The sequence below is a fragment of the Thermobia domestica genome, chromosome 16 (assembly GCF_964235325.1).
Source record: "Thermobia domestica chromosome 16, izTheDome1.hap1.1, whole genome shotgun sequence".
NCBI classification, from domain to species: Eukaryota; Metazoa; Arthropoda; class Insecta; order Zygentoma; family Lepismatidae; genus Thermobia; species Thermobia domestica.
The window spans coordinates 130,628,594-130,649,272 of record NC_137469.1 but is presented as its reverse complement, the minus strand read 5'-3'; the positions used below and the strand labels follow the sequence as shown (position 1 = coordinate 130,649,272).

General features: G+C 34.9%; 1 protein-coding gene across 1 annotated transcript in view; it reads left to right on the top strand.

Annotated features, from left to right (window-relative positions):
- Positions 1–20,679, top strand: part of LOC145673417 (uncharacterized) — a 755,597-nt gene that overhangs the window by 622,069 nt on the left and 112,849 nt on the right. The window contains exon 27 of the mRNA XM_081743106.1: positions 14,112–14,197. Coding sequence (XP_081599232.1) covers positions 14,112–14,197 — 86 coding nt within the window. The remainder of the gene's footprint in view (positions 1–14,111; positions 14,198–20,679) is intronic.

Genomic DNA, 20,679 nt, shown 5'->3' with positions numbered 1-20,679 from the left:
TATTTTAATGGATGGAAAGATTTCTTTGACAGCTTGAAACATGCACAGTCAAAAAATAATATTCCTAGAAAAAATGAAATGCGTACAGCAGAATCGTATATATCGGGCATAGACGAAATTCTCACTAGTTAATCTGAAGTGGGTGAAAAGAATTTTGATTGATTACTTGTGGTTTAATGGGGGCATCAGTACCTTGGCTATTTTCCTCCGTCACGTGGAGTACCTTGGCTATTTTCCTCCGTCACGTGGGGGAAATTAGGGAACGATATACATAAACTCATTTTCCTCATCTGGAAGGAGTAATTGCTACAAAATATAAAAGAATCAACCATTGTCTCAATTCACAAGAAAGGAGATAAAACTAATTGAATAATTTTCGAAGCACCATTTTTTTTATCAATATCCTATAACATCATCTCAACCGTTTTGTTAACGAGATTGATCCCATATGCAGATGAAATTATTTGAGATTATCAATGCAGTTTTAGGCGTTATTGATCAATCATTACTATTCGTCAAATACTCAGAGAAATGAGAATACAACAGTGTAGTAAATTTATTTATTGACTAGCTTCAATTACCCGCTTCGCTGTGTTAAATTAAGAAAACATAGTAATATGTTCCGTTAGTCAGTCACTTTTTATTATTAGTAAAGCGGAGCTCCTTCGTGACTAAACGGTTAGCGTACGCGCCTTTGGCGTGGGAGACCCAGGTTCGATTCCCGTAGGGAGCTTATGAGGTTCGGATTCCACGTTAATCAGTAAGTCCACGTCTCATACAGCCTCGCTGCTGAACGGGACGTTAAAATCAACTCAATTACTAAAGCGCTTTTTGATATCGGTCATTTTCATTTATTTTCATATATCCCCCTTCCCTCTTCATGTTGCAGGGCATGGCCTTGGAAGTGCTATTGTTCATCTCAGCAACCCAGAAAACTATGAATTCGACACTGATATCGGCTCTTTTCGATCTTTTTTAAATGTCTGTTCCCCTCTCCCTCCCTTAAGTTACACCGTCAAAGTAATATGACAAAAACCATCTCAGGTTCGAACTTCATCTAGGTTGAAAATTTTATCAAGATCGGTCCGGTAGTTCAAGAGTTAGGTTTTAATTATTTAAATACCTCCCCTTCCCCTCCCCTTCCAAAAGTTCTAACGTCAAGGTGAAATGATAAAAACACATCTCAGGCCCGAATCTCATGTATGTTGAAAATTTGATCAAGATCGGTCGAGTTATTTAAGCGTGATGAACTCACAGAGACAGTTACTTTCATTTTTAATTTATATATATATATATACATCCTCCTCAAAGTTAAATGATAAAAAGTACCCACGCCCGAACGTCTCTATCTTAAAAATTTGATCAAAATCGCTTGGGTGGTTCAAGAGCTAACTTTTATTTATTTTTATATATAAATCTTTCCCTCCTCTCTCCCATCCCTAGATTCTACCTTCAAAGTAAAAATGTTTTAAGAAAAACTTTCCAGGCCCGAACCTCATCTATATTGAAAATTTGATCGAGATCGGTCGGCTGGTTCAAGAGTTACTAAGTTTCATTTTATATATATATATATATATATATATATATATATATATATATATATATATATATCCTCTCCCCTCCCCCTTCCTTAAGTTTTACCGTCAAAGTGATATGATAAAAACCACCGAACCTTCATCTATGTTGAAAATTTGATTGAGATCGATCGGGTGGTTTAAGCGTGATGAAGTCACAAAGACAGTCACTTTTATTTTTATTTTTTACATATATTTTTTCCTCTTCTTCATATCCCCCCCCCCCTGCCTTGCACTGTAAAAGTGAAATGGCAAAAACATCTCAGGCCCTAACCTTATCTATGTTGAAAGTTTCATCGAGATCAGTTGTGTGTTCAAGAGTTATTAAGTTTTATACATTTTCATATATTTCTCCTCCTTCCTTCCCCCTCCTTTAAGATCTATCGTCAAAGTGAAATAATAGAATACTTCCATGTTCGAACCTCATCTCCATTGAAAATTTGATGTAGATTGAGCGGGTTGTTCAAGAGTTAATAAGTCACGAACATAGTCACTTTTATTTTTATATACATTGATTTTAGTATATCTCCCTCTCCTTCCCCTGCCCAACGTTGCTCCGTCAAAGTGAAATGATAAAAGACATCCCATTCACGAACCCCATCCATGTTGAAAATTTGATCAATATTGGTCTTTTGATTCAAGTTCCATTTATTTTCTTCTATCTCCCTCTCTTCCCTCTCCCCTAAGGTCTACCGTTAAAATGAATAGTTAAAAACACTATAAGGTCAGAACCGCATCTACATCAAAAATTTGATTGAGATCGATTGGGCGGTTCAAGAGATTAAGAGTCACAGACATAGTCACTTTCAATTCTATAATATAGATTTCAGACTGTTTGACTTGTTTTTTTTTTAATTAATTCATAAATTTATTTATTTCGTTTAGGATTGAAACATTGTAGGTATTTATACGGAATTTGGTTTACTGGTAAAATTTATAAAAATGAAATCCAAAATAAAGTTCGAGTAGACAAATATTGTCCAAGAGCTTTGGTATCGAGAATAGTCTGAAACAAGGACATTATTGCTTCATTATCATTCAGTTTTGTTCTCTAGTACGCTGTAAGGAAAATCAGAGATAGGAATTAGGGCGTAGATTTGAAAGGCACTCACCACGTTACAACTTATGCTGATGATGGAAATCTGATTCTGATTATATTATGATAATAGGATTTATGACAGAAATATATGCTGATGTTAATTTAAACGTCTGCATGCACCGTAAACATAATACTGAAAATTATGGATACGATAAAGTACTAAGAATAAATTCGATAAAGTGAATACTTTCAAATATCTAGGATCAACATTAATAGACCAAAAAATAGCCAGGAAGAAATTAAATATCGACTAAAAGTAGAGAATTCATATTATTATTTAGCCCAAAATATTTTGATTTCACAAATTCCGTCGAAGAATTTGAAGCTTAAAATACATGAAACGGTAAGTAATGCCTCTTGTGCTGTATGGTTCCAAAATATGGTTGTATATTCTGAGGGAAGGTCACAGACTGAAAGTATTTGGAAATACAGTAAAAACCTGAGGCGAATATTCAGACCTATCAGGAACGGGAATGGGGAATGGTGAAAACTTCATAATGAGTATCTGCTTAATTTGTATCGTTTACGTAACATTAGTAGGGTCATTACGTCTAGGATTGTCAAGTAGACAGATCACGTAGCAAGAATCAAAGAAAACGCTTCCAATTTTTAAATCCCACCGGGAAAAGACCATAAGGAATACCTAGGCACAGAAGGACAATATTCAGATGAACATTGCAGGAATACAGTGTCGAATCTGGATTTAATTGCTTAAGGACAGAAGTCGATGGAGAGCTTTTGTAAACTCGTCATTAAACCTTTAGGTTCCAAAATAATTCAGTTAGTCACGCTAAACTTAGTTAATTAACCATTCTCTCACTTTTTGATTAACTTACAGACTTTATGCTTTATTATACTTGAATAACATTATCTGAAGCATTAAGCTCATTTGTGGTTGCTTTCAAAGGCAAGTCAATATATATCAAATCAGAGACACAATTCCTCCGCTGCAGCCTTAAATGACACCCTTGCTATAAAGTTAAGTGCTTCTGTAAATTTATTTAAAGTGTCATTCTTTTAATCAAGTTCAACATCCGGTGCTTCATTTTTTCCTTTCTCTTACCTTCTGATGTCTTCTGGCTTCTAGACGACATATTTTTTTCGCCTTGTCTTCTTGGTTTCCCCTTCTTTTCATTACTGTGGTACGAAGCTTAGTTAACATCGTTACAAAATAAGTATCTGACTGCTTTCTGAGATTCTTTCATTCCTTTTGTTTCACAAGGAAGAGATATAACTCTTGACATATATCTACAACCTAAAGAGTAGGCGCGTATATATACATGTGATCGACCGTAAATATTAGGTCAATCTGTCCTAAGAAGTAGTATGATCAGCACACTACTTAACATGGAGGTCGCCACTATCTTCAAGGCAATTTTTAGTAGCACTCATGATGAGCACGCAACAATGTCTGATCCGTGAACTGTTATTGCAAAAGTACGAACTCGGGAATAAAAGTACGGCAGCAACTCAAACCATTTGTCTTGCGAAAGGGAAAAGTGCAGGGAACCATTGCACAGCAACTCAGTTGTTTAAGAAATTTTGCAGGTTGTAAAAATGTCAAAGATGAGCCAAAACCTGGCCGCCTCAGGATAACAAACTCTGAGTCCATACGACATGCTATTGAGAAAAATCATCCACCAGCACACGATGATTGTCAAACCAAATGGCATGTCTCAGTCCACTGTGGTGGCCTCGGAGAAATCATCAGATGCTGCCGCATTGTGCCACACACGTTAAAATTCAGTTCCAGAGGAGAGAAAATTTATGCTGACAGCTGCTGCAAAATCTGAGTGATGTGGCACAAACCTGAAACAGATTGTAATATGCGACAAAAAGTGGAAGTTTCCTCGAAATTCGAATATGAAAAAAACATCAGTTGTGCAAGGACCAACTTTCAGAACCGGTCGTTAAGCAGGACTATATTGAGCATAAAATCATGTTCTATGTGTGTGGTGGACCTACAAGGGCATAATTCACTTCTAATTCATTTATAATAATGTTAACAACAATGCCGACTTTATTCAAAAAGTTGGAACGGATGTATGATGCCCTAAGTCAAAATATTATGCATTGGTGAATGGACAGCGTGTCGTACTGTAACAGATAACGAGAAATCACATTCGACGTGATAAACGAAACCAAAAATTCAGGAACTTGATTGCATCTAACTTATATCACACCCAGCAAATAGTCATGATTTTGTCTCTTCTAATGACTATCTGTTTCGTTCCGTGGCGCATTATCTGAGATTACGATGCTTCACCAACCAGAAGCAGTAGGAAACAGCAATAGCTAGATCCCTTACTTTTAAGAACAAAACGTGTATCGACATGAAATCGAGAAATTGGCAATAAAAATATTGGGGAAGAGTCCAACACGAAGGGTCTATTATTTGAATGTTAATCTGCTTTAATTGTAATACTCTAATATATATATCTAGTTCCCAGGAACTATTAACACTTCTTGAGTGATTTAAAAGTATAAATCTATGTTTTCGGGATTGTAGAATCTGATAAAACTATTTCCAAATTAGTTTAAATAGTTTTGGTGTATATTCGTACCAAGTATGTGTACGTAAACCACGAAAACTGTATAAAATTAAGTAGTAGAATTTCTTTTTATTATTTCAGAAAAGAGATAAGGATAACTGATACTTCTACAACAAGTACTCCTCAAGGTGTTCAAGTTAGTCGTCAACGCATGGAAGAGCCCTCCAACAGCAGCAGATGCATAATTTGTCAATAAAATACGTCAGAACTTTTGACCAGTAAGGCTGCCGGAATTAAACGGTTACAAGAACTTGCTGAAATTCGAATGACGATGTAAGTAAATGCAAACGATGGAGAGAAAATAGTGTATCACAATGGTAAAGTCTGTTACAAGGCTTATAGTCTATAAAATAAAACTTAGATGCAATTCAAAAATCGAACGAAACTGAAGCAGCTGAAAGAGTTGTTGAAATAGAGAGAGAATATTTATTATTTGCACTACGATCAGCATAATTTCGGTTAGAAAAACGGGAACGTTCAGAGCCTATTAGCGTGATTTCACCAGAGATTTTGCCATGCATCATATGCGCAAACGTATCAACTAGAGAAAAATGGGACAGATTGTAAAGAAAAAATATAGAATTTGTCAGTCAATATGTGCAAAATATTTTCTATCTCCAACTTGCCATTTTCGAGACGAGATATTTTGTCGAGTAGTGAGAATAAAATTTGCAACTAGTTTGTATGCATAAAAAAATTGTGTACTAGATTAGATGCATTAGAAAGTATGAGAGAGCAGTTGGAGAAACAGAAACGTCAATCTTCAGAAAATAATTTCTGTATATCAAAAAATAAATATGAAGTTAGAAATACTCATTAATTCTGGTATTGTCCTGACCTTATTTGAAATGATACACTTTATGAAGTCTAGCGAAAAATATATGCAAGTCTCTAACAATGAAACCAAATTATTCCCTGTACGTATTTACGGCGAAAGAATACGTTTTTGCTAATCCAATAGGAGGAATGAATCACTTCTGATGTTTTCGGCAAGTTTGACACCAAAGGAAACTGCAGAAACAATTCGAGGTAACAATACATTAGAATGTGCTGCATACACAAGAAGAAATATTTACTTTCTGTGGATTTCAAGCTGCAAGCTAAGTTTTTTGACGCCTTTAAACTTAAGAAATCATGGGAAAGAATACATATGCCAGATAGTGTAGCAACATTTTTCATCATTATTCCATACGTGCAAATCTCGACTTATGAGTGTTGATAATGTGCTATTTGACAGCCAAGAATATAATTTAGATATGGAAGACGAAGTGTTGGAGATGTGTGCGAAGACCATGATGGGGAACATGCTAACTATTTTTCTGTCCACATCTAGAAAAATCCCCTGCAAATTATGATTGGGCATTCAATCTACGAAAAATGCAAAAGTAAAGAATTCATAACATATATGAATATAGTTGCTGTATCTGTGAGCTGTAACAAGGTCAAAAGAAATAGAGTTCTTATTGTCGTGTATGCTATCGAATCTTCTGCAAATACTATTATACCTTTACCATCTCATTTCACAACAAAACATTTCACAGTTGCCGCTTTAGATAATTTCGATTCTGAAGACAGTTCATCTTTGTATGGAGTAAATAGAAGACATCAGACTGAAAAGGTACCATTCCATGATTTTATCAATGATTGTGCTCCAGGTAAACCATCGGTTTCGTTACTGGTCCTCAACACGTTTTGATGCATCCTACAACTACTCGCCCTAATCTTCCAGAAGCCATCAACGTACGAGAAAATGATTAACACAAGTTACTGCAAGTATGTCAAATAGCACAAGAGGTGGAATTCGCAATATCATCCATAGGGTGTAGAGAAAACAAGCGATCCAAGTAAACGTCTGATATGGAGTGCTATCCATTCGATGATAAAAAAGAAAACACATAACTTCCAGTGAATAGCCTTTCTTCCTGTATTACCATAACCTGTAACAGACTACGCAACAATATACAGTATATTGCCTTGAAGAATTTGAACATATTCGTGAACAACTGCAGGATCAACCTATTCTTCTTGTGGAATGAAGCAGTTTTTCAAATTGTGGTGGAGATAATGCTCTCCTGTCCTCCAGAGTTTCAGAACATATTGTGCAGTCGCCCTTTGTCAGTCTGAAAGCTCAGATAACTCGCTAATTAATAGTATAATTGGGGATGTTAGAACTGGCAAGTTGAGCCCAGGATTTTGTAAATATTGAATTTGGTAGAGCTTAAAGTGCAGGATCTGACTTGAGTTGCGTACAAAAAATCAAACATATACAAAAGAAACAGATTGTGATGTCGAGGAGGTTGAAAAGGGTGAGAAGGGAGTAACTTTTAGGATTACTTAATCTATTCGCACTTACTTGTAAATCTCGGTGTCTCCTCCTCGACGATTCTTCCAGTGGATTGATGTCCGTCCATACTTCTCTCTGGTCTACTGGGCGTTCAGATAGTCGTGTGATAATGGTCTGTGAAAACCGGGCAGGAAAACTAGCGTTGCGAAAACAGTAAATTTAATCAATATCGAAATCGCTCTTTAACGAAATGTCCATGTAGTTTATAGCTATAACGTCTGCTAAGACAAGGTGCTCTCTAGGTTAGAGCAAGGTAAACTTCTCGTAACTTGGAATTGTAGCTGGTGTTGACTCGTCTCTCATACGATCCTGACTACCTCTTCCCAAAAGTCTCTCAATGGTTTTATTTGATGTCCCTTCCTAGTTAATATCCTGGGTCGTGGACTATTTCTTCAGTCTCTATGAAAAGTGCGTGCTCATAGATTAACGAAAGGTGAGGTGATGATAGGAATGATGACAGAGAAACAATCTGTCGTTTTTATTGATTAAGAAATTACATGTGTTGAAGGAATTAACAAACAGCAAGAAAACATCCTTGTAGGAAAAGTAAATGAACTTATAAAAGAAAAGAAAAGTGATTCAACTTTAAATAAACGATTATGCTTTTTACTGCATTGAATTTTAAAATAAAATGTCCCAAAGTCCGAAATAAAATGCTTCATTATGTGTTCAAATACACATATCTTCACAATATAGTCTATGGTGTGTACTTTCCACGTAAAAAAAAAAACGCATTACGTTGCGCTGCAAATCTTTTAACCGGAAGTGACGCGGAAGGGCCTATGATAGGATGTAATAATTTTGAATGGATGGATTACTGAATAATGATGAAAAATGTGGCTACACCATCTGGCATACGTATTGCTTCCCATGATTTCTTAAGTTTAAAGGCGTCACAAAACTTACCTTGCAGCTTGAAATCCACGCAAGTAAATATTTCTTTTTATGTATGCAGCACATTCTAATATATTGTTACCTCGAATTGTTTCTGCAGTTTCCTTTGGTGTCAAACTTGCCGAAAACACCAGAAGTGATTCATTCTTTCTATTGGATTAGCAAAAACGTATTCTTTCGCCGTAAATACGTACAAGGAATAATTTGGTTTTATTATTAGAGACTTGCATATACAGTATTTTTCGCTACACTTCATAAAGTGTATCATTTCAAATAAGGTCAGGGTAATACCAGAATTAATTAGTGTTTCTAACTTCATATTTATTTTTTGAAGTACAGAAATTATTTTCTGAAGATTGACATTTCTGTTTCTGCAACTGCTCTCTCATACTTTCTAATGCATCTCGTACACAATTTTTTTATGCATACAAACCAGTTGCGAATTTTATTCTCATTATCCAGATCAACAACTCGACAAAATACCTCGTCTCGAAAATGGCAAGTTGGAGCTAGAGAAGACTTTGCACGTATTGACTAACAAATTCTATATTTTTTCTTTACAATCTGTCCCACCTTTTCTCTAGTTGCTACGTTTGCGCATATGTTGCATGGCAAAATCTCTGGTGAAATCACGCTACTAGGTTCAGAACATTCCCGTTATTCTAACCGAAGTGATGCTGTTCGTAGTGCAAATAATAAATATTCTCTCTCTTTTTCAGCAACTCTTTCAGCTGCTTCAGTTTCATTCAGTTTTCGAATTGCATCTAAGTTTTAGTTTACAGAGTATGAGCCTTGGAGCAGACTTTGCCATTGATATACAATATTTTCTCTCTATTGTTTGCTTTTACTTACATCGTCATTCGAATTTCAGGAAGTTCTTATAACCTTTTAATTCCGACAGCCGTACTAGTCAAAAGTTCTGACGTATTTTGTTGACAAATTATGATCTGCTGCTATCGGAGGGCTCTTCCATGCGTTGACGACTAACTTGAACACCTTGAGGAGTACTTGTTGTAGAAGTATCAGTTATCCTTATCTCTTTTCTGAAATAATAAAAAGAAATTCTACTACTTAATTTTATACAGTTTTCGTGGTTTACGTACACACACTTGGTACGAATATACACCAAAACTATTTAAACTAATTTGGAGATAGTTTTATCAGATTCTACAATCCCGAAAATGTAGATTTATACTTTTAAATCACTCAAGAAGTGTCAATAGTTCCTGAGATAATGTGGAAAGTGTTATAGTAGCCGGCAAATCAAAAAATGGCTGCCAAAAGATAACGTACAGGATAACAGATATCTACTACGATTTTATTTTTCTTTGGTCACTGTTTATCTCATTCCAGCAATAAAATTCTCCGGACCTAGAAATATTTACAGGGGTATAGGCTGAGGGCAGGACTATATATAGTGTATCTATTTGTTGCAAAACTTATGATTTATATTTGAATATTGGTCCTTCATTGTTCTCATTTAATTTAACCTATTTTCCCTGACTTTTTATCTATAATAGGTTTGATATAACCTATGATTCAGGTTACTTTTAATTGCTGTTTCTACTTATTCTATACTAGGTTTTTATCACTGTGATCCATATGCAACCCAACTTACATGTGAGTCATGTGGGTTGCCTTAAGTTTCTCAGTAACCAATTAAAATAAAAATGAAATGAAATCTTTGAGTTTTACGTCCCACGGTTATGCCGGTTAGGCTAAAGGAGACGGTGATAATGAGAGATGAGTGAAATGGTGGAATGAAGAGAGTGGGAGGAAACGGGAGTACCCCGAGAAAACCCACGAGCACGGTGTTTGTCCACCACAAAGTTCACTTGGCGGGGGCTGGGATCGAACCCGGGACCCCAAGCACCAGAGGTGAACGCTCTACCACTGAGCCACCGCGCCCCCCCCAATTAAAATAAATTAGTTAATAGTTTTATTTTAGGCTATTTCATTGGTGAACAGACATATTCAAAATAATAAACGAAATCTGGAATACGTGGTACTATTGTTCTGCGTTTCTCACAAAAGTTCCAAATAAAGTCGAGCTTAAAAATAATAACGTCATCAGTATGATCACCATAAGAATTTGTGATCTGAAGAGGGATTTCCATTTTCCACTGAACCCCCCCCCCCCCCGAACTGTACAGAAAATTGACATCGACTTATCAACCTAGCTTTTCATATTGAAGAAAAAGGGACTTTAAATATCAAGCTGAGTCAATGCTTTCGAAAATTATATCGCATGTTTTATTTAACATTAGAGTATATGGAAAGAAGTACTTTTTTCGATTTTAAAAGAACGATAAGAGAGAGAAACGCAGTTCTTAGGAAGTTTCCAAGAGACAATTAGTGTTGTAAATAGAAGGAAAAACTGTTCGTATTCTTTCAGAAATTTACTTTTTTAAAGAAAAAAATTGCCTCTATTTTTTTTTCTAAATTTGTTTTTTTGTTTTCAAATGTCATATTTTACGGGCTGTAAGACGCACTTTTTTCTTCGAAAAACTGCCTCAAAAATTCAGGTGCGCCTTACAGTCGAGACTAATATAAAAATGTCCACTATTTGATAGAAAATTCCCGCCAGTCTTAAAAATGGCCATATATTCGATGCCACTGGAAGCCTATCTCTATCTAGCATCATTGGATTCAACTGAAGTGCACCAATGCGACGAACATAAGTTGTGGGATTCAGAAACTTACTAAGAATGTCTGGTTTTCTAATAAAAAATAGTAAAAATGTTACGGTATTTTTTAAAATGCTTACAAATTAAGGTGCGTGTTACGGTAGTGGTTTATAATGTATCTAACGTTTATATAAGTAAGAAGTATTTTTATGTAATTACCATAAAATCATAAATTAAAGGCTAGATACTGATACGGTACAAGTGTATATATATATATATATATATATATATATATATATATATATATATATATATATATATATATATATATATATATATATATATAATGAAAATGGGAATTGAGTTTTTCGTCCCATGGTTATGCCGGCTAGGCTAAAGGAGACGTATACAATATGAGTAGCATACCTACTAATAATCCGGGTTTCGGCAGTGTTTCACCAATATCAACCAAGAAAAACAAGAGTATAAATGAAAATTTGTGTTTTCGTGAAAGTAGGCCTTTAATAAGTACGAAAATAATATCACGTACAGTATAAAATGTAAATAACTTGTCTAAAGGTAAAAACTAAAACTAATTTGCCTACTAGTACTTTTCTAAATATCACACATAAATAATTTGTCGACTAGATATATACGATATGCAGGGCCGGCTCTACCATATGTGCAACGTGTGCATTTGCACGGGGCCACAAGTTTGGAGGGGCAGGAAAATCTGTCTTAAGTATATTATTTAAATTATTTTCTTGTGTTGGAAACAGACTTCATGATGATGGTAGTTAAATTTACTAAGCTGACCTTCTATTTGAATACTACCTTCATAAATTATGTTTAGGTCGCCTTAGTTTAAGGTCACATGGACAGTGCTAAAGTAAATGATCAAATACATCCCAGAATAAATTGCTTGATTGTTGTCAAATACAAGAACTCAATTCTCGAACACCTCTTCCATTTAGTTAGTTATCAAAGTTTTTGTTTCACAAACAAGTTCCTTATCATTGAAGGTGGAAACAAGTTCTTTTTAAAAATAAAAGATGTAGAAGGAAAATCAAGTAATAAAGACAAAATAAGCTAGTTATACTTACTGAAATTGCAAACTGATATATTGAGATTAAAGCTCGATATTGAACTCTGTAAAAAGGGTTACCATGTTTCAGGTATGTTTGCTTTATGTTTCAATAACATAATATATTATTATTTAAAGTAAAACAGACAGAACGAGATTGTATTAGTAGTATTTTAGCTTTTCTGAGTGCGAGTGCACTTTCCTTCCCTTTCGTTGTTCATGCTGGAATGGCATACTGAAAATCGTAATTTTTAACATTTGTTCTTTCTGGAGATAGGGGAGGCTGAATATGATGCCATTGCACAGGGCGGTAAATTGCCTAGGGCAGGCCCTCATATGTACGCTCATGCACAAAATGATTATAGCATATCTATAACTGTCTTCTTGTAAGAATACAATTTGATAATGATTTTGCAGGGTACTTTTAATACTGATACTATATGTATAATCGGGAAACGTATATTTGTGGTAAATTTCATAGGAAAAGAATTATAAATACGAATATTAGAATGAGTAAAACAAAATGTTGCTAAATGGACAAGAACGTTTTATTTTCGTTTTATTGCTTTTATTTACTGCTCTTTTGACATGAAATTTTCCACATGCATATCTTTGCCGATTATACACATACCAGCATTATAAGAAATACCGGGCGAATTCGTTATTAAATTATATTTCTACAACAACATATTTATAGACATGCGACAATAATTTTAGACATGAGTGTACATACAAAACATGAATATAGGATGAGATAATTTGAAGTAATGCAGAGTGTTTCAAAATGATTATTAGGGCTTTGAAACTTTGTAGGATCAATTACAATAACTTACAATTATAAATAATATCAAATGAAAAAGCAACTCAAACAGTTTTGTGCACATACATGGCCATGCACTCTTTCCTCTGTCTGCTGTTAGGAAGAGCTAGTATCAAAGATTTCGACTTGAGAGCAGAAAGCTTTTCTTGTTTTCATTTTGCTAAGAGTGAATCTGTAGTTACAGTGCAACCGTCTGTGTGAAGAATTTTAAGGAGAGGCTTACAGTTACGTCCTTACGGTTTGCAGTTGCTACAAGGTCTAAAGCGCACAAGCTATGGTTTACATGCCAATTTTGCAAATGAAATATTGCTGCATAACGATGAAGATTTTTTGGATCGTGCCGTCTTCAGTGATCAATCGACATTTAACCTACGTTAGTGCTAATGTGAACACTCGTAATGTTCGCATCTGGTGGTCAGCAAAATCTCAGGAGATGTATACAGTTGCAACGAGACTTCCCTAAATTGAATCTGTTTTGTGCTATATGGCGGAAAGTTTATATAGGCCTTTCTCGCCTATCGACTCGACGTGTGCCGTGTGATAAATGTTGCTCACACTAAACACTTGTAGCAAAAACTGTTTGAGCTGCTCTTTTACTTAATGTATTGTTTATAATTTTATGTTAAATGTAATAAGTATTACAAACCCTTTAAACCCCAAAATTCATCTTGAAACACCTATAATAATAATAATAATAATAATAATAATAATAATAATAATAATAATAATAATAATAATAATAATAATAATAATAATAATAATAATGAGAGGCTGTCATAATTCTGATTTTATTCATGTACTTCCACTGTGTCGCGACACACTTCTTGACGCTTGCAGTCAAGCTTTTGACTAAAAATTCAGTCATAAAATTAATACATAAATTTACAAAACAAAATGAAAAAAAAAATTCGAGACGGAGTTGGAAAGAATTGTACAAGATGTGAGACGAGATTTCTACAAGATTGAGAAGACGAGACGAGAAAACCTTATTTCTTGTCTCACTTCATACAGTGGGTAACAGTAGAATCAAATACTCTCATCGGAAATTTAATCGCTTACATTAAGAATAGAAAATGTTGTTACGAATTTTTAATCCTCTTTCTATCAATTGTTATAGGACTACATACCAGTAATCCCGAAAGAGTCTAAGGAGCAAACAAGGCTACAAGCGAAGATTGAACAGGCTAAAGAAGGTGCTGAAAGGTAAGATATGCTTCTCAAAGTCCTCACAATAATCTTTTTTTCCATCGAATGTACTTGAATTTCATTCTCCCCCCAACCATAAAATTTCTTACTATCCTTTAGAACTACTCTTCTGAAGGTCCTCCTTTGTGAGAAAAACGACTACTTTCTTTTGTTTCTTGTTAGAATACTGAAATGAAAATCTGATATAATAACAATAATAATATAACATCTACACAATTGAGAAAAGGATTTTTTGGTAAAATGTAACGGGTATTTTTATGTGCTTCATATAATGTATTATTGTTACCTAATATTGCTCAATAAATTTGGGGCTAGTATTTATTGTTTACCTGTAGTTCACTCAGGATACTGAACTTATAAGATAGGAGATCACTAACATCGTGATAGAAGTTAGTGTCTAAAAAAGAAATACAAGATATATATATATATATATATATATATATATATATATATATATATATATATATATATATATATATATACGAGGAGTGATCAGAAAGTAAAGTTACAAAGCCTGCAGTGAAACGTATATATTTTACTTCATACAACCAATACAACTAAAGATAGTATATACATTAGTTTATTTTTCGACATAGTCTATAGTCTTCATATCAGATAAAGCACTTATTGGATCCTGGGATACGTTTGAAGATTCCCTCCTGACAAAAATCCTGCCCTTGCGTGTTCAGCCATATTGTCACGAAGTGTTTCACTTCCTCGTATAAACTGAAGCGACGACCCCTTAGGTGCTCCTTCAAGTGCGGGAACGAGTAAAAGTTGCTATTGTAACGTTATCCTCCTATTCTGAATCATCTCCGCACGAGCTGTGTTCAAATCTGTTAATGTTGTGCTGAGTCGGTCACTTTGCTGACGTTTTCTCTACCAGCCGCAAACTTTCGACACCATTGTGCTACATATTGACGAGACATTACAGTCTCTCCGTATACCTATACCAGCTGCCAGTGATTTTCAGCCGCGGTTATATGTTTGACCCACAGAAATCGAATAACTGAGCGTACTTCTTCGCGAGACCAGTTTTCCAGACGAGTCGCCACTTGCGCTGTAGGTGGCGGGTGGCTGAAACTCTACACAGTGCCAACTCCATGTATTACAATTACCACACACTTCTAATTCTTCTATAACAGACAAAACTGCAGAAGCATCGCTTTGTAACCTTAGTTTCTGATCCTTTCTCGTATATATAAAGTCCAGTAAAATTATAATAAAAAGCAGGGAAATATTCTCACAAATCTGAATTTTAGTGTAGGCCTTCTTTTTGACGTTCTAAGCAATATCTCAAAAGTCTTCATTGATTTGACCATATATAGTAGTATGTCCAAGGTTTGTACAAAAATCGTTCGGCTTTTAGTCATTAAAAAGTGTATATTCGGACATCACAATATTGCGTTTATCTTCTTCAAAGTAGTTCTGTTGGGCCGCCTCAACTGTTCTCCCACTCTTGAAAGAAGAACTGGAACGCCCTTTTTGAGACTATGTGCATCCTGCACGATGTCTTCTCTGGACTAAAATCTAATTCAGGGGCATTTTCACCTTGGACAGAAGCCAACAATAATATAAAGCCATGTGAGGAGAGTAAGGAACCTGACGAAGCACAGGTGTACTGTGTTTTGCCAGAAGAGTCTGTATGAAATGTTTTGTTCTCTAGTATTTGAATAATATTGCTTTATCAAAAAGTACTTGCCGACTTGCCGAATCTTGTGAATCGTTTCCACTTGTGATTTTCCAGGATTTACATAAAATTTAATGCAGTAGCGTTATTAAGTTGAAAACAAAAGATTAAGCATTAGATCACGTACAAAGTTGCATCAAACCGCGCTACTGTAACTACATTTCTTTACAGCAAAACAATTAAGTCTCTTTACGCCAAGAAAACGTCGGATACTTTTTTTAAACTATCCTCGTACGTAACTAAATGATACAAATGAAAATATGTACATTTTAAATGTAAAAGTAAATGTAAAATGTATCCTTTTTTTAGTTATAGTAAGCCACATATTTTTGCCCTGTAGGTTAAGTGAGATGGATGATTGATGAAAGTGAGTGATTTTATTTTACTTTTTTTATTTTTTTAATTTTTATTTCTTTATTTTTTGAATGGCTATTGGAAGGAAATTGGAAAGCTGAGGAAACCCACAAACACGATAACGTTCACCACAAAATCACTGGAATCGAACTAGCAACAGTGACTGCTGTGCCAGTAAACCTTCCAGTTGGCAATATGTGCACATAAATATACAGGGCCCATTATACATCACTAAGATTGTAATATTTTCATTTGTACTCGCCGTATTATCGTATACTATATACTAATCAGGGGTGTACCCACCAAGTTTTCTTAGGGTGGCAAGACTTTTTCAGAGGTGCTGGACTTTTACCTACTAAAAGTAAACCAAAAGTCCTGCTTCAGAATATAAAAGCATTAGTAACTCACAATGCGTATAGACTAAATATATACATTTTATATTATTATTATTATTATTATTATTATTATTATTATTATTATTATTATTATTATTATTATTATTATTATTATTATTATTATTATTATTATTATTATTTGCAGTTGAAAAATAGATTTTGACCCTGAGCAAAGTTTACAATCATAGGTTGTAGGAAGTATTCCAACAAAGTATTCACAGGAAAGAAAAATTGTTTTAAGAAGCTTATATTTTTAAGTTTGCTTTATATGCGGAAATAAAAAGTATCATACTGATCTTTCTCGCTCAGATTTCTTAAACTACATCATATTATACTGCACTTGTTACTGAGACAATTTATTTATGAAATACAAATAAAAATTGTTTTCGAAAAACTTCGTTCAAAAGAAAAAAACTCAACCTCGAAATTACACTACCATTTCTGGGCATTTTAATGGCAAATGATTGTCATGTATTAGAGTTAGAGTTATTTATGAAACATTTGTTTATGAGATATCAACAAAGCCATATGACTCGTATTTGAGGATATATAGTAAATAGTATTAATAATGAAAAGGAATCTACCCTCTTAAACATTTTCGTGACAGGTGACTTGCGTAACATTGCACAGTTGTGAATGATATATGAACAAAATCATCCGTCTTTTTGAGAAAATAATCTGGAAAACTCATCGCCAAGTGTAAACTATATCTTGTGGATTTTTAAAATTATATTTATTTATTTACGAGGGCCATGCCGAAAGCTTTTAGGAGCGTGATAATCTAACATCACAGCAACATTTTGTTTATTGCATTCGACACTCTGATATTTTGAGACTCCCCCATTCAAGTACCCTCAACCAAGTAAAGAGACCTCGGAGTGTTGGAAAGAAAATGGTTCAGTCTTTTTTCTCACGAAAGGGACATGTTGCGACTGTTGTACTTGACAATCGGCGTACGGTGAATGCTGAGTGGTACTCAACAGTGTCTTCCCACTGTGTTCAAGAAATGGAAGGCCCAGCATCCAAGATCAAAACTCGTCCATCTTCCCTTGCAGCATAACAATGCAAATGCCCACAGTGCCACAAGAACTGTAGACTTTTTGAACCAGGAAGGAGTCAGAGTGCTGCCAGATCCACCCTATTCACAGGACTTGGCCTTGTGCAATTTTTTTGTTTCCTAAAGTGAAGGAACACTTGCGTGGACGTCGCTTTTCACCGGATGATGATATTATTGGTGCTTATTTGGAGTCTGTGGACAATAGGGTCTATAGGCGAAGCGTGTGGAATGAACAGTTTTCTAAGTGGTTTGAAAGGATGCAAAAGTGTATTTGTGTCCGTGGAGAGTACTTTGAAAAACTAAATGTTTTGTTCCAGTTCGATGCTTCTTGTGGTCAGAGCTAAAAACTTTCGACATGGCCCTCGTATTTGTGTGTTATTATTATTTTTAGAGAAACGACTGGAACGTTAGTTTATGAAATACACTGAGGAAATAATCGTATGCGGCGTACGTAAAAACGTAGGTTACAAGTGTAAAACCTGTAGCTTTTTTATTTAACGTATATCAAACCTTTAACTGAAAAAGCATATTTTATATGCATTTTCGTACAAGTGGCCCAAATAAAAGTACTTTCCATACGAACGAAAGAACTGTGTATAGGGGATGGTAGGATTTTACATACAGATAGACATATGTAACATATCTATAGCTGATGTATGTAAGGTATGTTATTGTACGTAATATACGGAAGACTGTTAGGTCAGACATCCTCCAATGGCATGTTGTAACATCTAAGCGGGAAAAATGGCAGCACGTAAGTAGCATATGGATAAAGTATGCTCCGTACTGATTTCTTTAGTAAACATGAAGACTCCGTATATTTGCACAATATAGCACTTGTGACCGTCTGCCCGGCCACAAAACTATGTTTTTGGACGACCAGTGTATTTCTTTTTAACTTTTATTCATGCAACGAAATTATTATTTTACTCAACTAAAAGCTATTTCTCTTTTGGTGACAATTTCAACTCGTTCTGTGTATGCAGGTGTTCTTCAACCGTTGTTATCGCTTCTCACGATAGAACAAAGAAGTTGTTGTTTTTCAATGCAACGCTCATCGTCTCAACAGAGTATTTCGTCGTAGCAAACTTATTTTTTCTTTCTGTAAAATAGTTTCCAACTTATAGTCTTCGTCACCATGACTGTTTTGCATATACGTTTTTCTTAATTACATTTATTAACATTGGGAATATTTTTGGATACGAAGTTGATATTGTGTATGAATGATATTGTATTTATCGTGTTCTCATGCTCTCGTATTACGTCATCCGTCCTGCCGTGAGAACAAACGTTCCTATCCTGCAGGAGTCGTAGGTGGAATGACTCATACACACAATTACCATCGTTCGCTTCTTTCCACTGAACAATTTTACCTATAACAGCAGTGCATAAAAATCTATAACCATGGGAAGAATTTATTAGTTAAGACTGCTACACTTTTTCAACTATTATTTCCAAGCTTCTTTCCCATGGGATCAAATAAAATGTTGCCAGTATTCTTTATTATAAAATCGATCCATTGGCATTGTCTATGAATGCGGAAAACATTAACATTTTCTTTATTATTTTACATGGTGCATTGCCAACCCTAAGTATCGAAACGGGTTATTCCCAAGTGTGAGCAGAAGCGAGAAGTTAGCAAGGAGAATCCGTTGTAGCAAGAGTGTGGAAAACCATGCTGGAGGAATAGGCAGTGCAAGACATCGTATAGAAGGATAGTATGAAGAATTTTTTAGTGCTACATTAATATATATAGGATGTGAAACAAGATAACAAATACCTTCTGGAGATGTAACGTCTTTTAGGAATCAAGATACCTCAATCAGCAGTATTCCCCCCTTTTCCCCTCGTCATTATCACATAGTGAAAATCTTAGCATAATACGAAGAGTGAATATATAGTGCCAAGTGAGAATTTTGTGTGTTGTTAATATATATATATATATATATATATATATATTTTGTTCCGTACCCACATATATCTATACTTAATAAATAGGAATTTACCTAAGTAAATATCACCGTCTTCATTCATGTGTGTGTGAATTCCTGCGAGCAGACGGCTTGCCAGTTACGTGTATGTATGCGTGTGCATACGCAAAAGTAAGTATAACACAACCTGAGTCTCAAATGCATCAACGTGGCTCATGTCAAATCACTGTTCACATTTCAACATTATCAATCTGCGCCCAACAGAGTATGAGCCTGGACCAGGATTGTTATCAGCTGTTTTCTTAGGGACTTCTTCGTGAGCCAGCACCCAAGGGAAACGGTAGGTAGCACACTGTCAGGGTAACGGTTTCTTAGTGTATGAACGAAATCGTTAGAGTTGTTTTTGAGAAACTAGTATTTATTTATTTTCACTCTTCAGAAGTAAAATCTTATTTTTAGGAACAGGAAGAACATTCAAAAAACGCACCTAGTAAATCTTATAAAATCTTTAAGTTTTAAATTTGGTCCCTATTTATTGAACGGTATGACCTGTATGCGAGTAAACATCTTTACATTGGGATGAACCGGCAGACGGACGAAGAGACATCCAAAAATCCGTTTATTGGTGTGTAGAGGCAATGAAATGTGTGAATCAACTGAAATCTCGAATTTATTTATTTATTTATTTATTTACGATAACCATATTTTCTTCCCTCCTATCGTCTCTGGAAAGTACAAACTGTAAAAATAGTGAAAAATCGAAGAAGAATAAAGATCACTCTCAGATAGCTATATAATAGTATAATAAGCTAATAAAACAGCTATTGTGTGCACCCAGTTAGGTAAATCAGAGTAACAAAGCTAATGATTAATTAATATCAATGGCGTAGGCAAGGGGCTAGCTCGGCTGAAGTCCTTCCCCCTTTAGTAGAGTGATAGCGAAATAGATTCTGCTTTCATATACTATGTTCCATTTGTGACTCTTTTATATAGGCGTATTACGACTCTTTTATATCGATGACACAAACAGCAAGCACTACAATATATTCTTA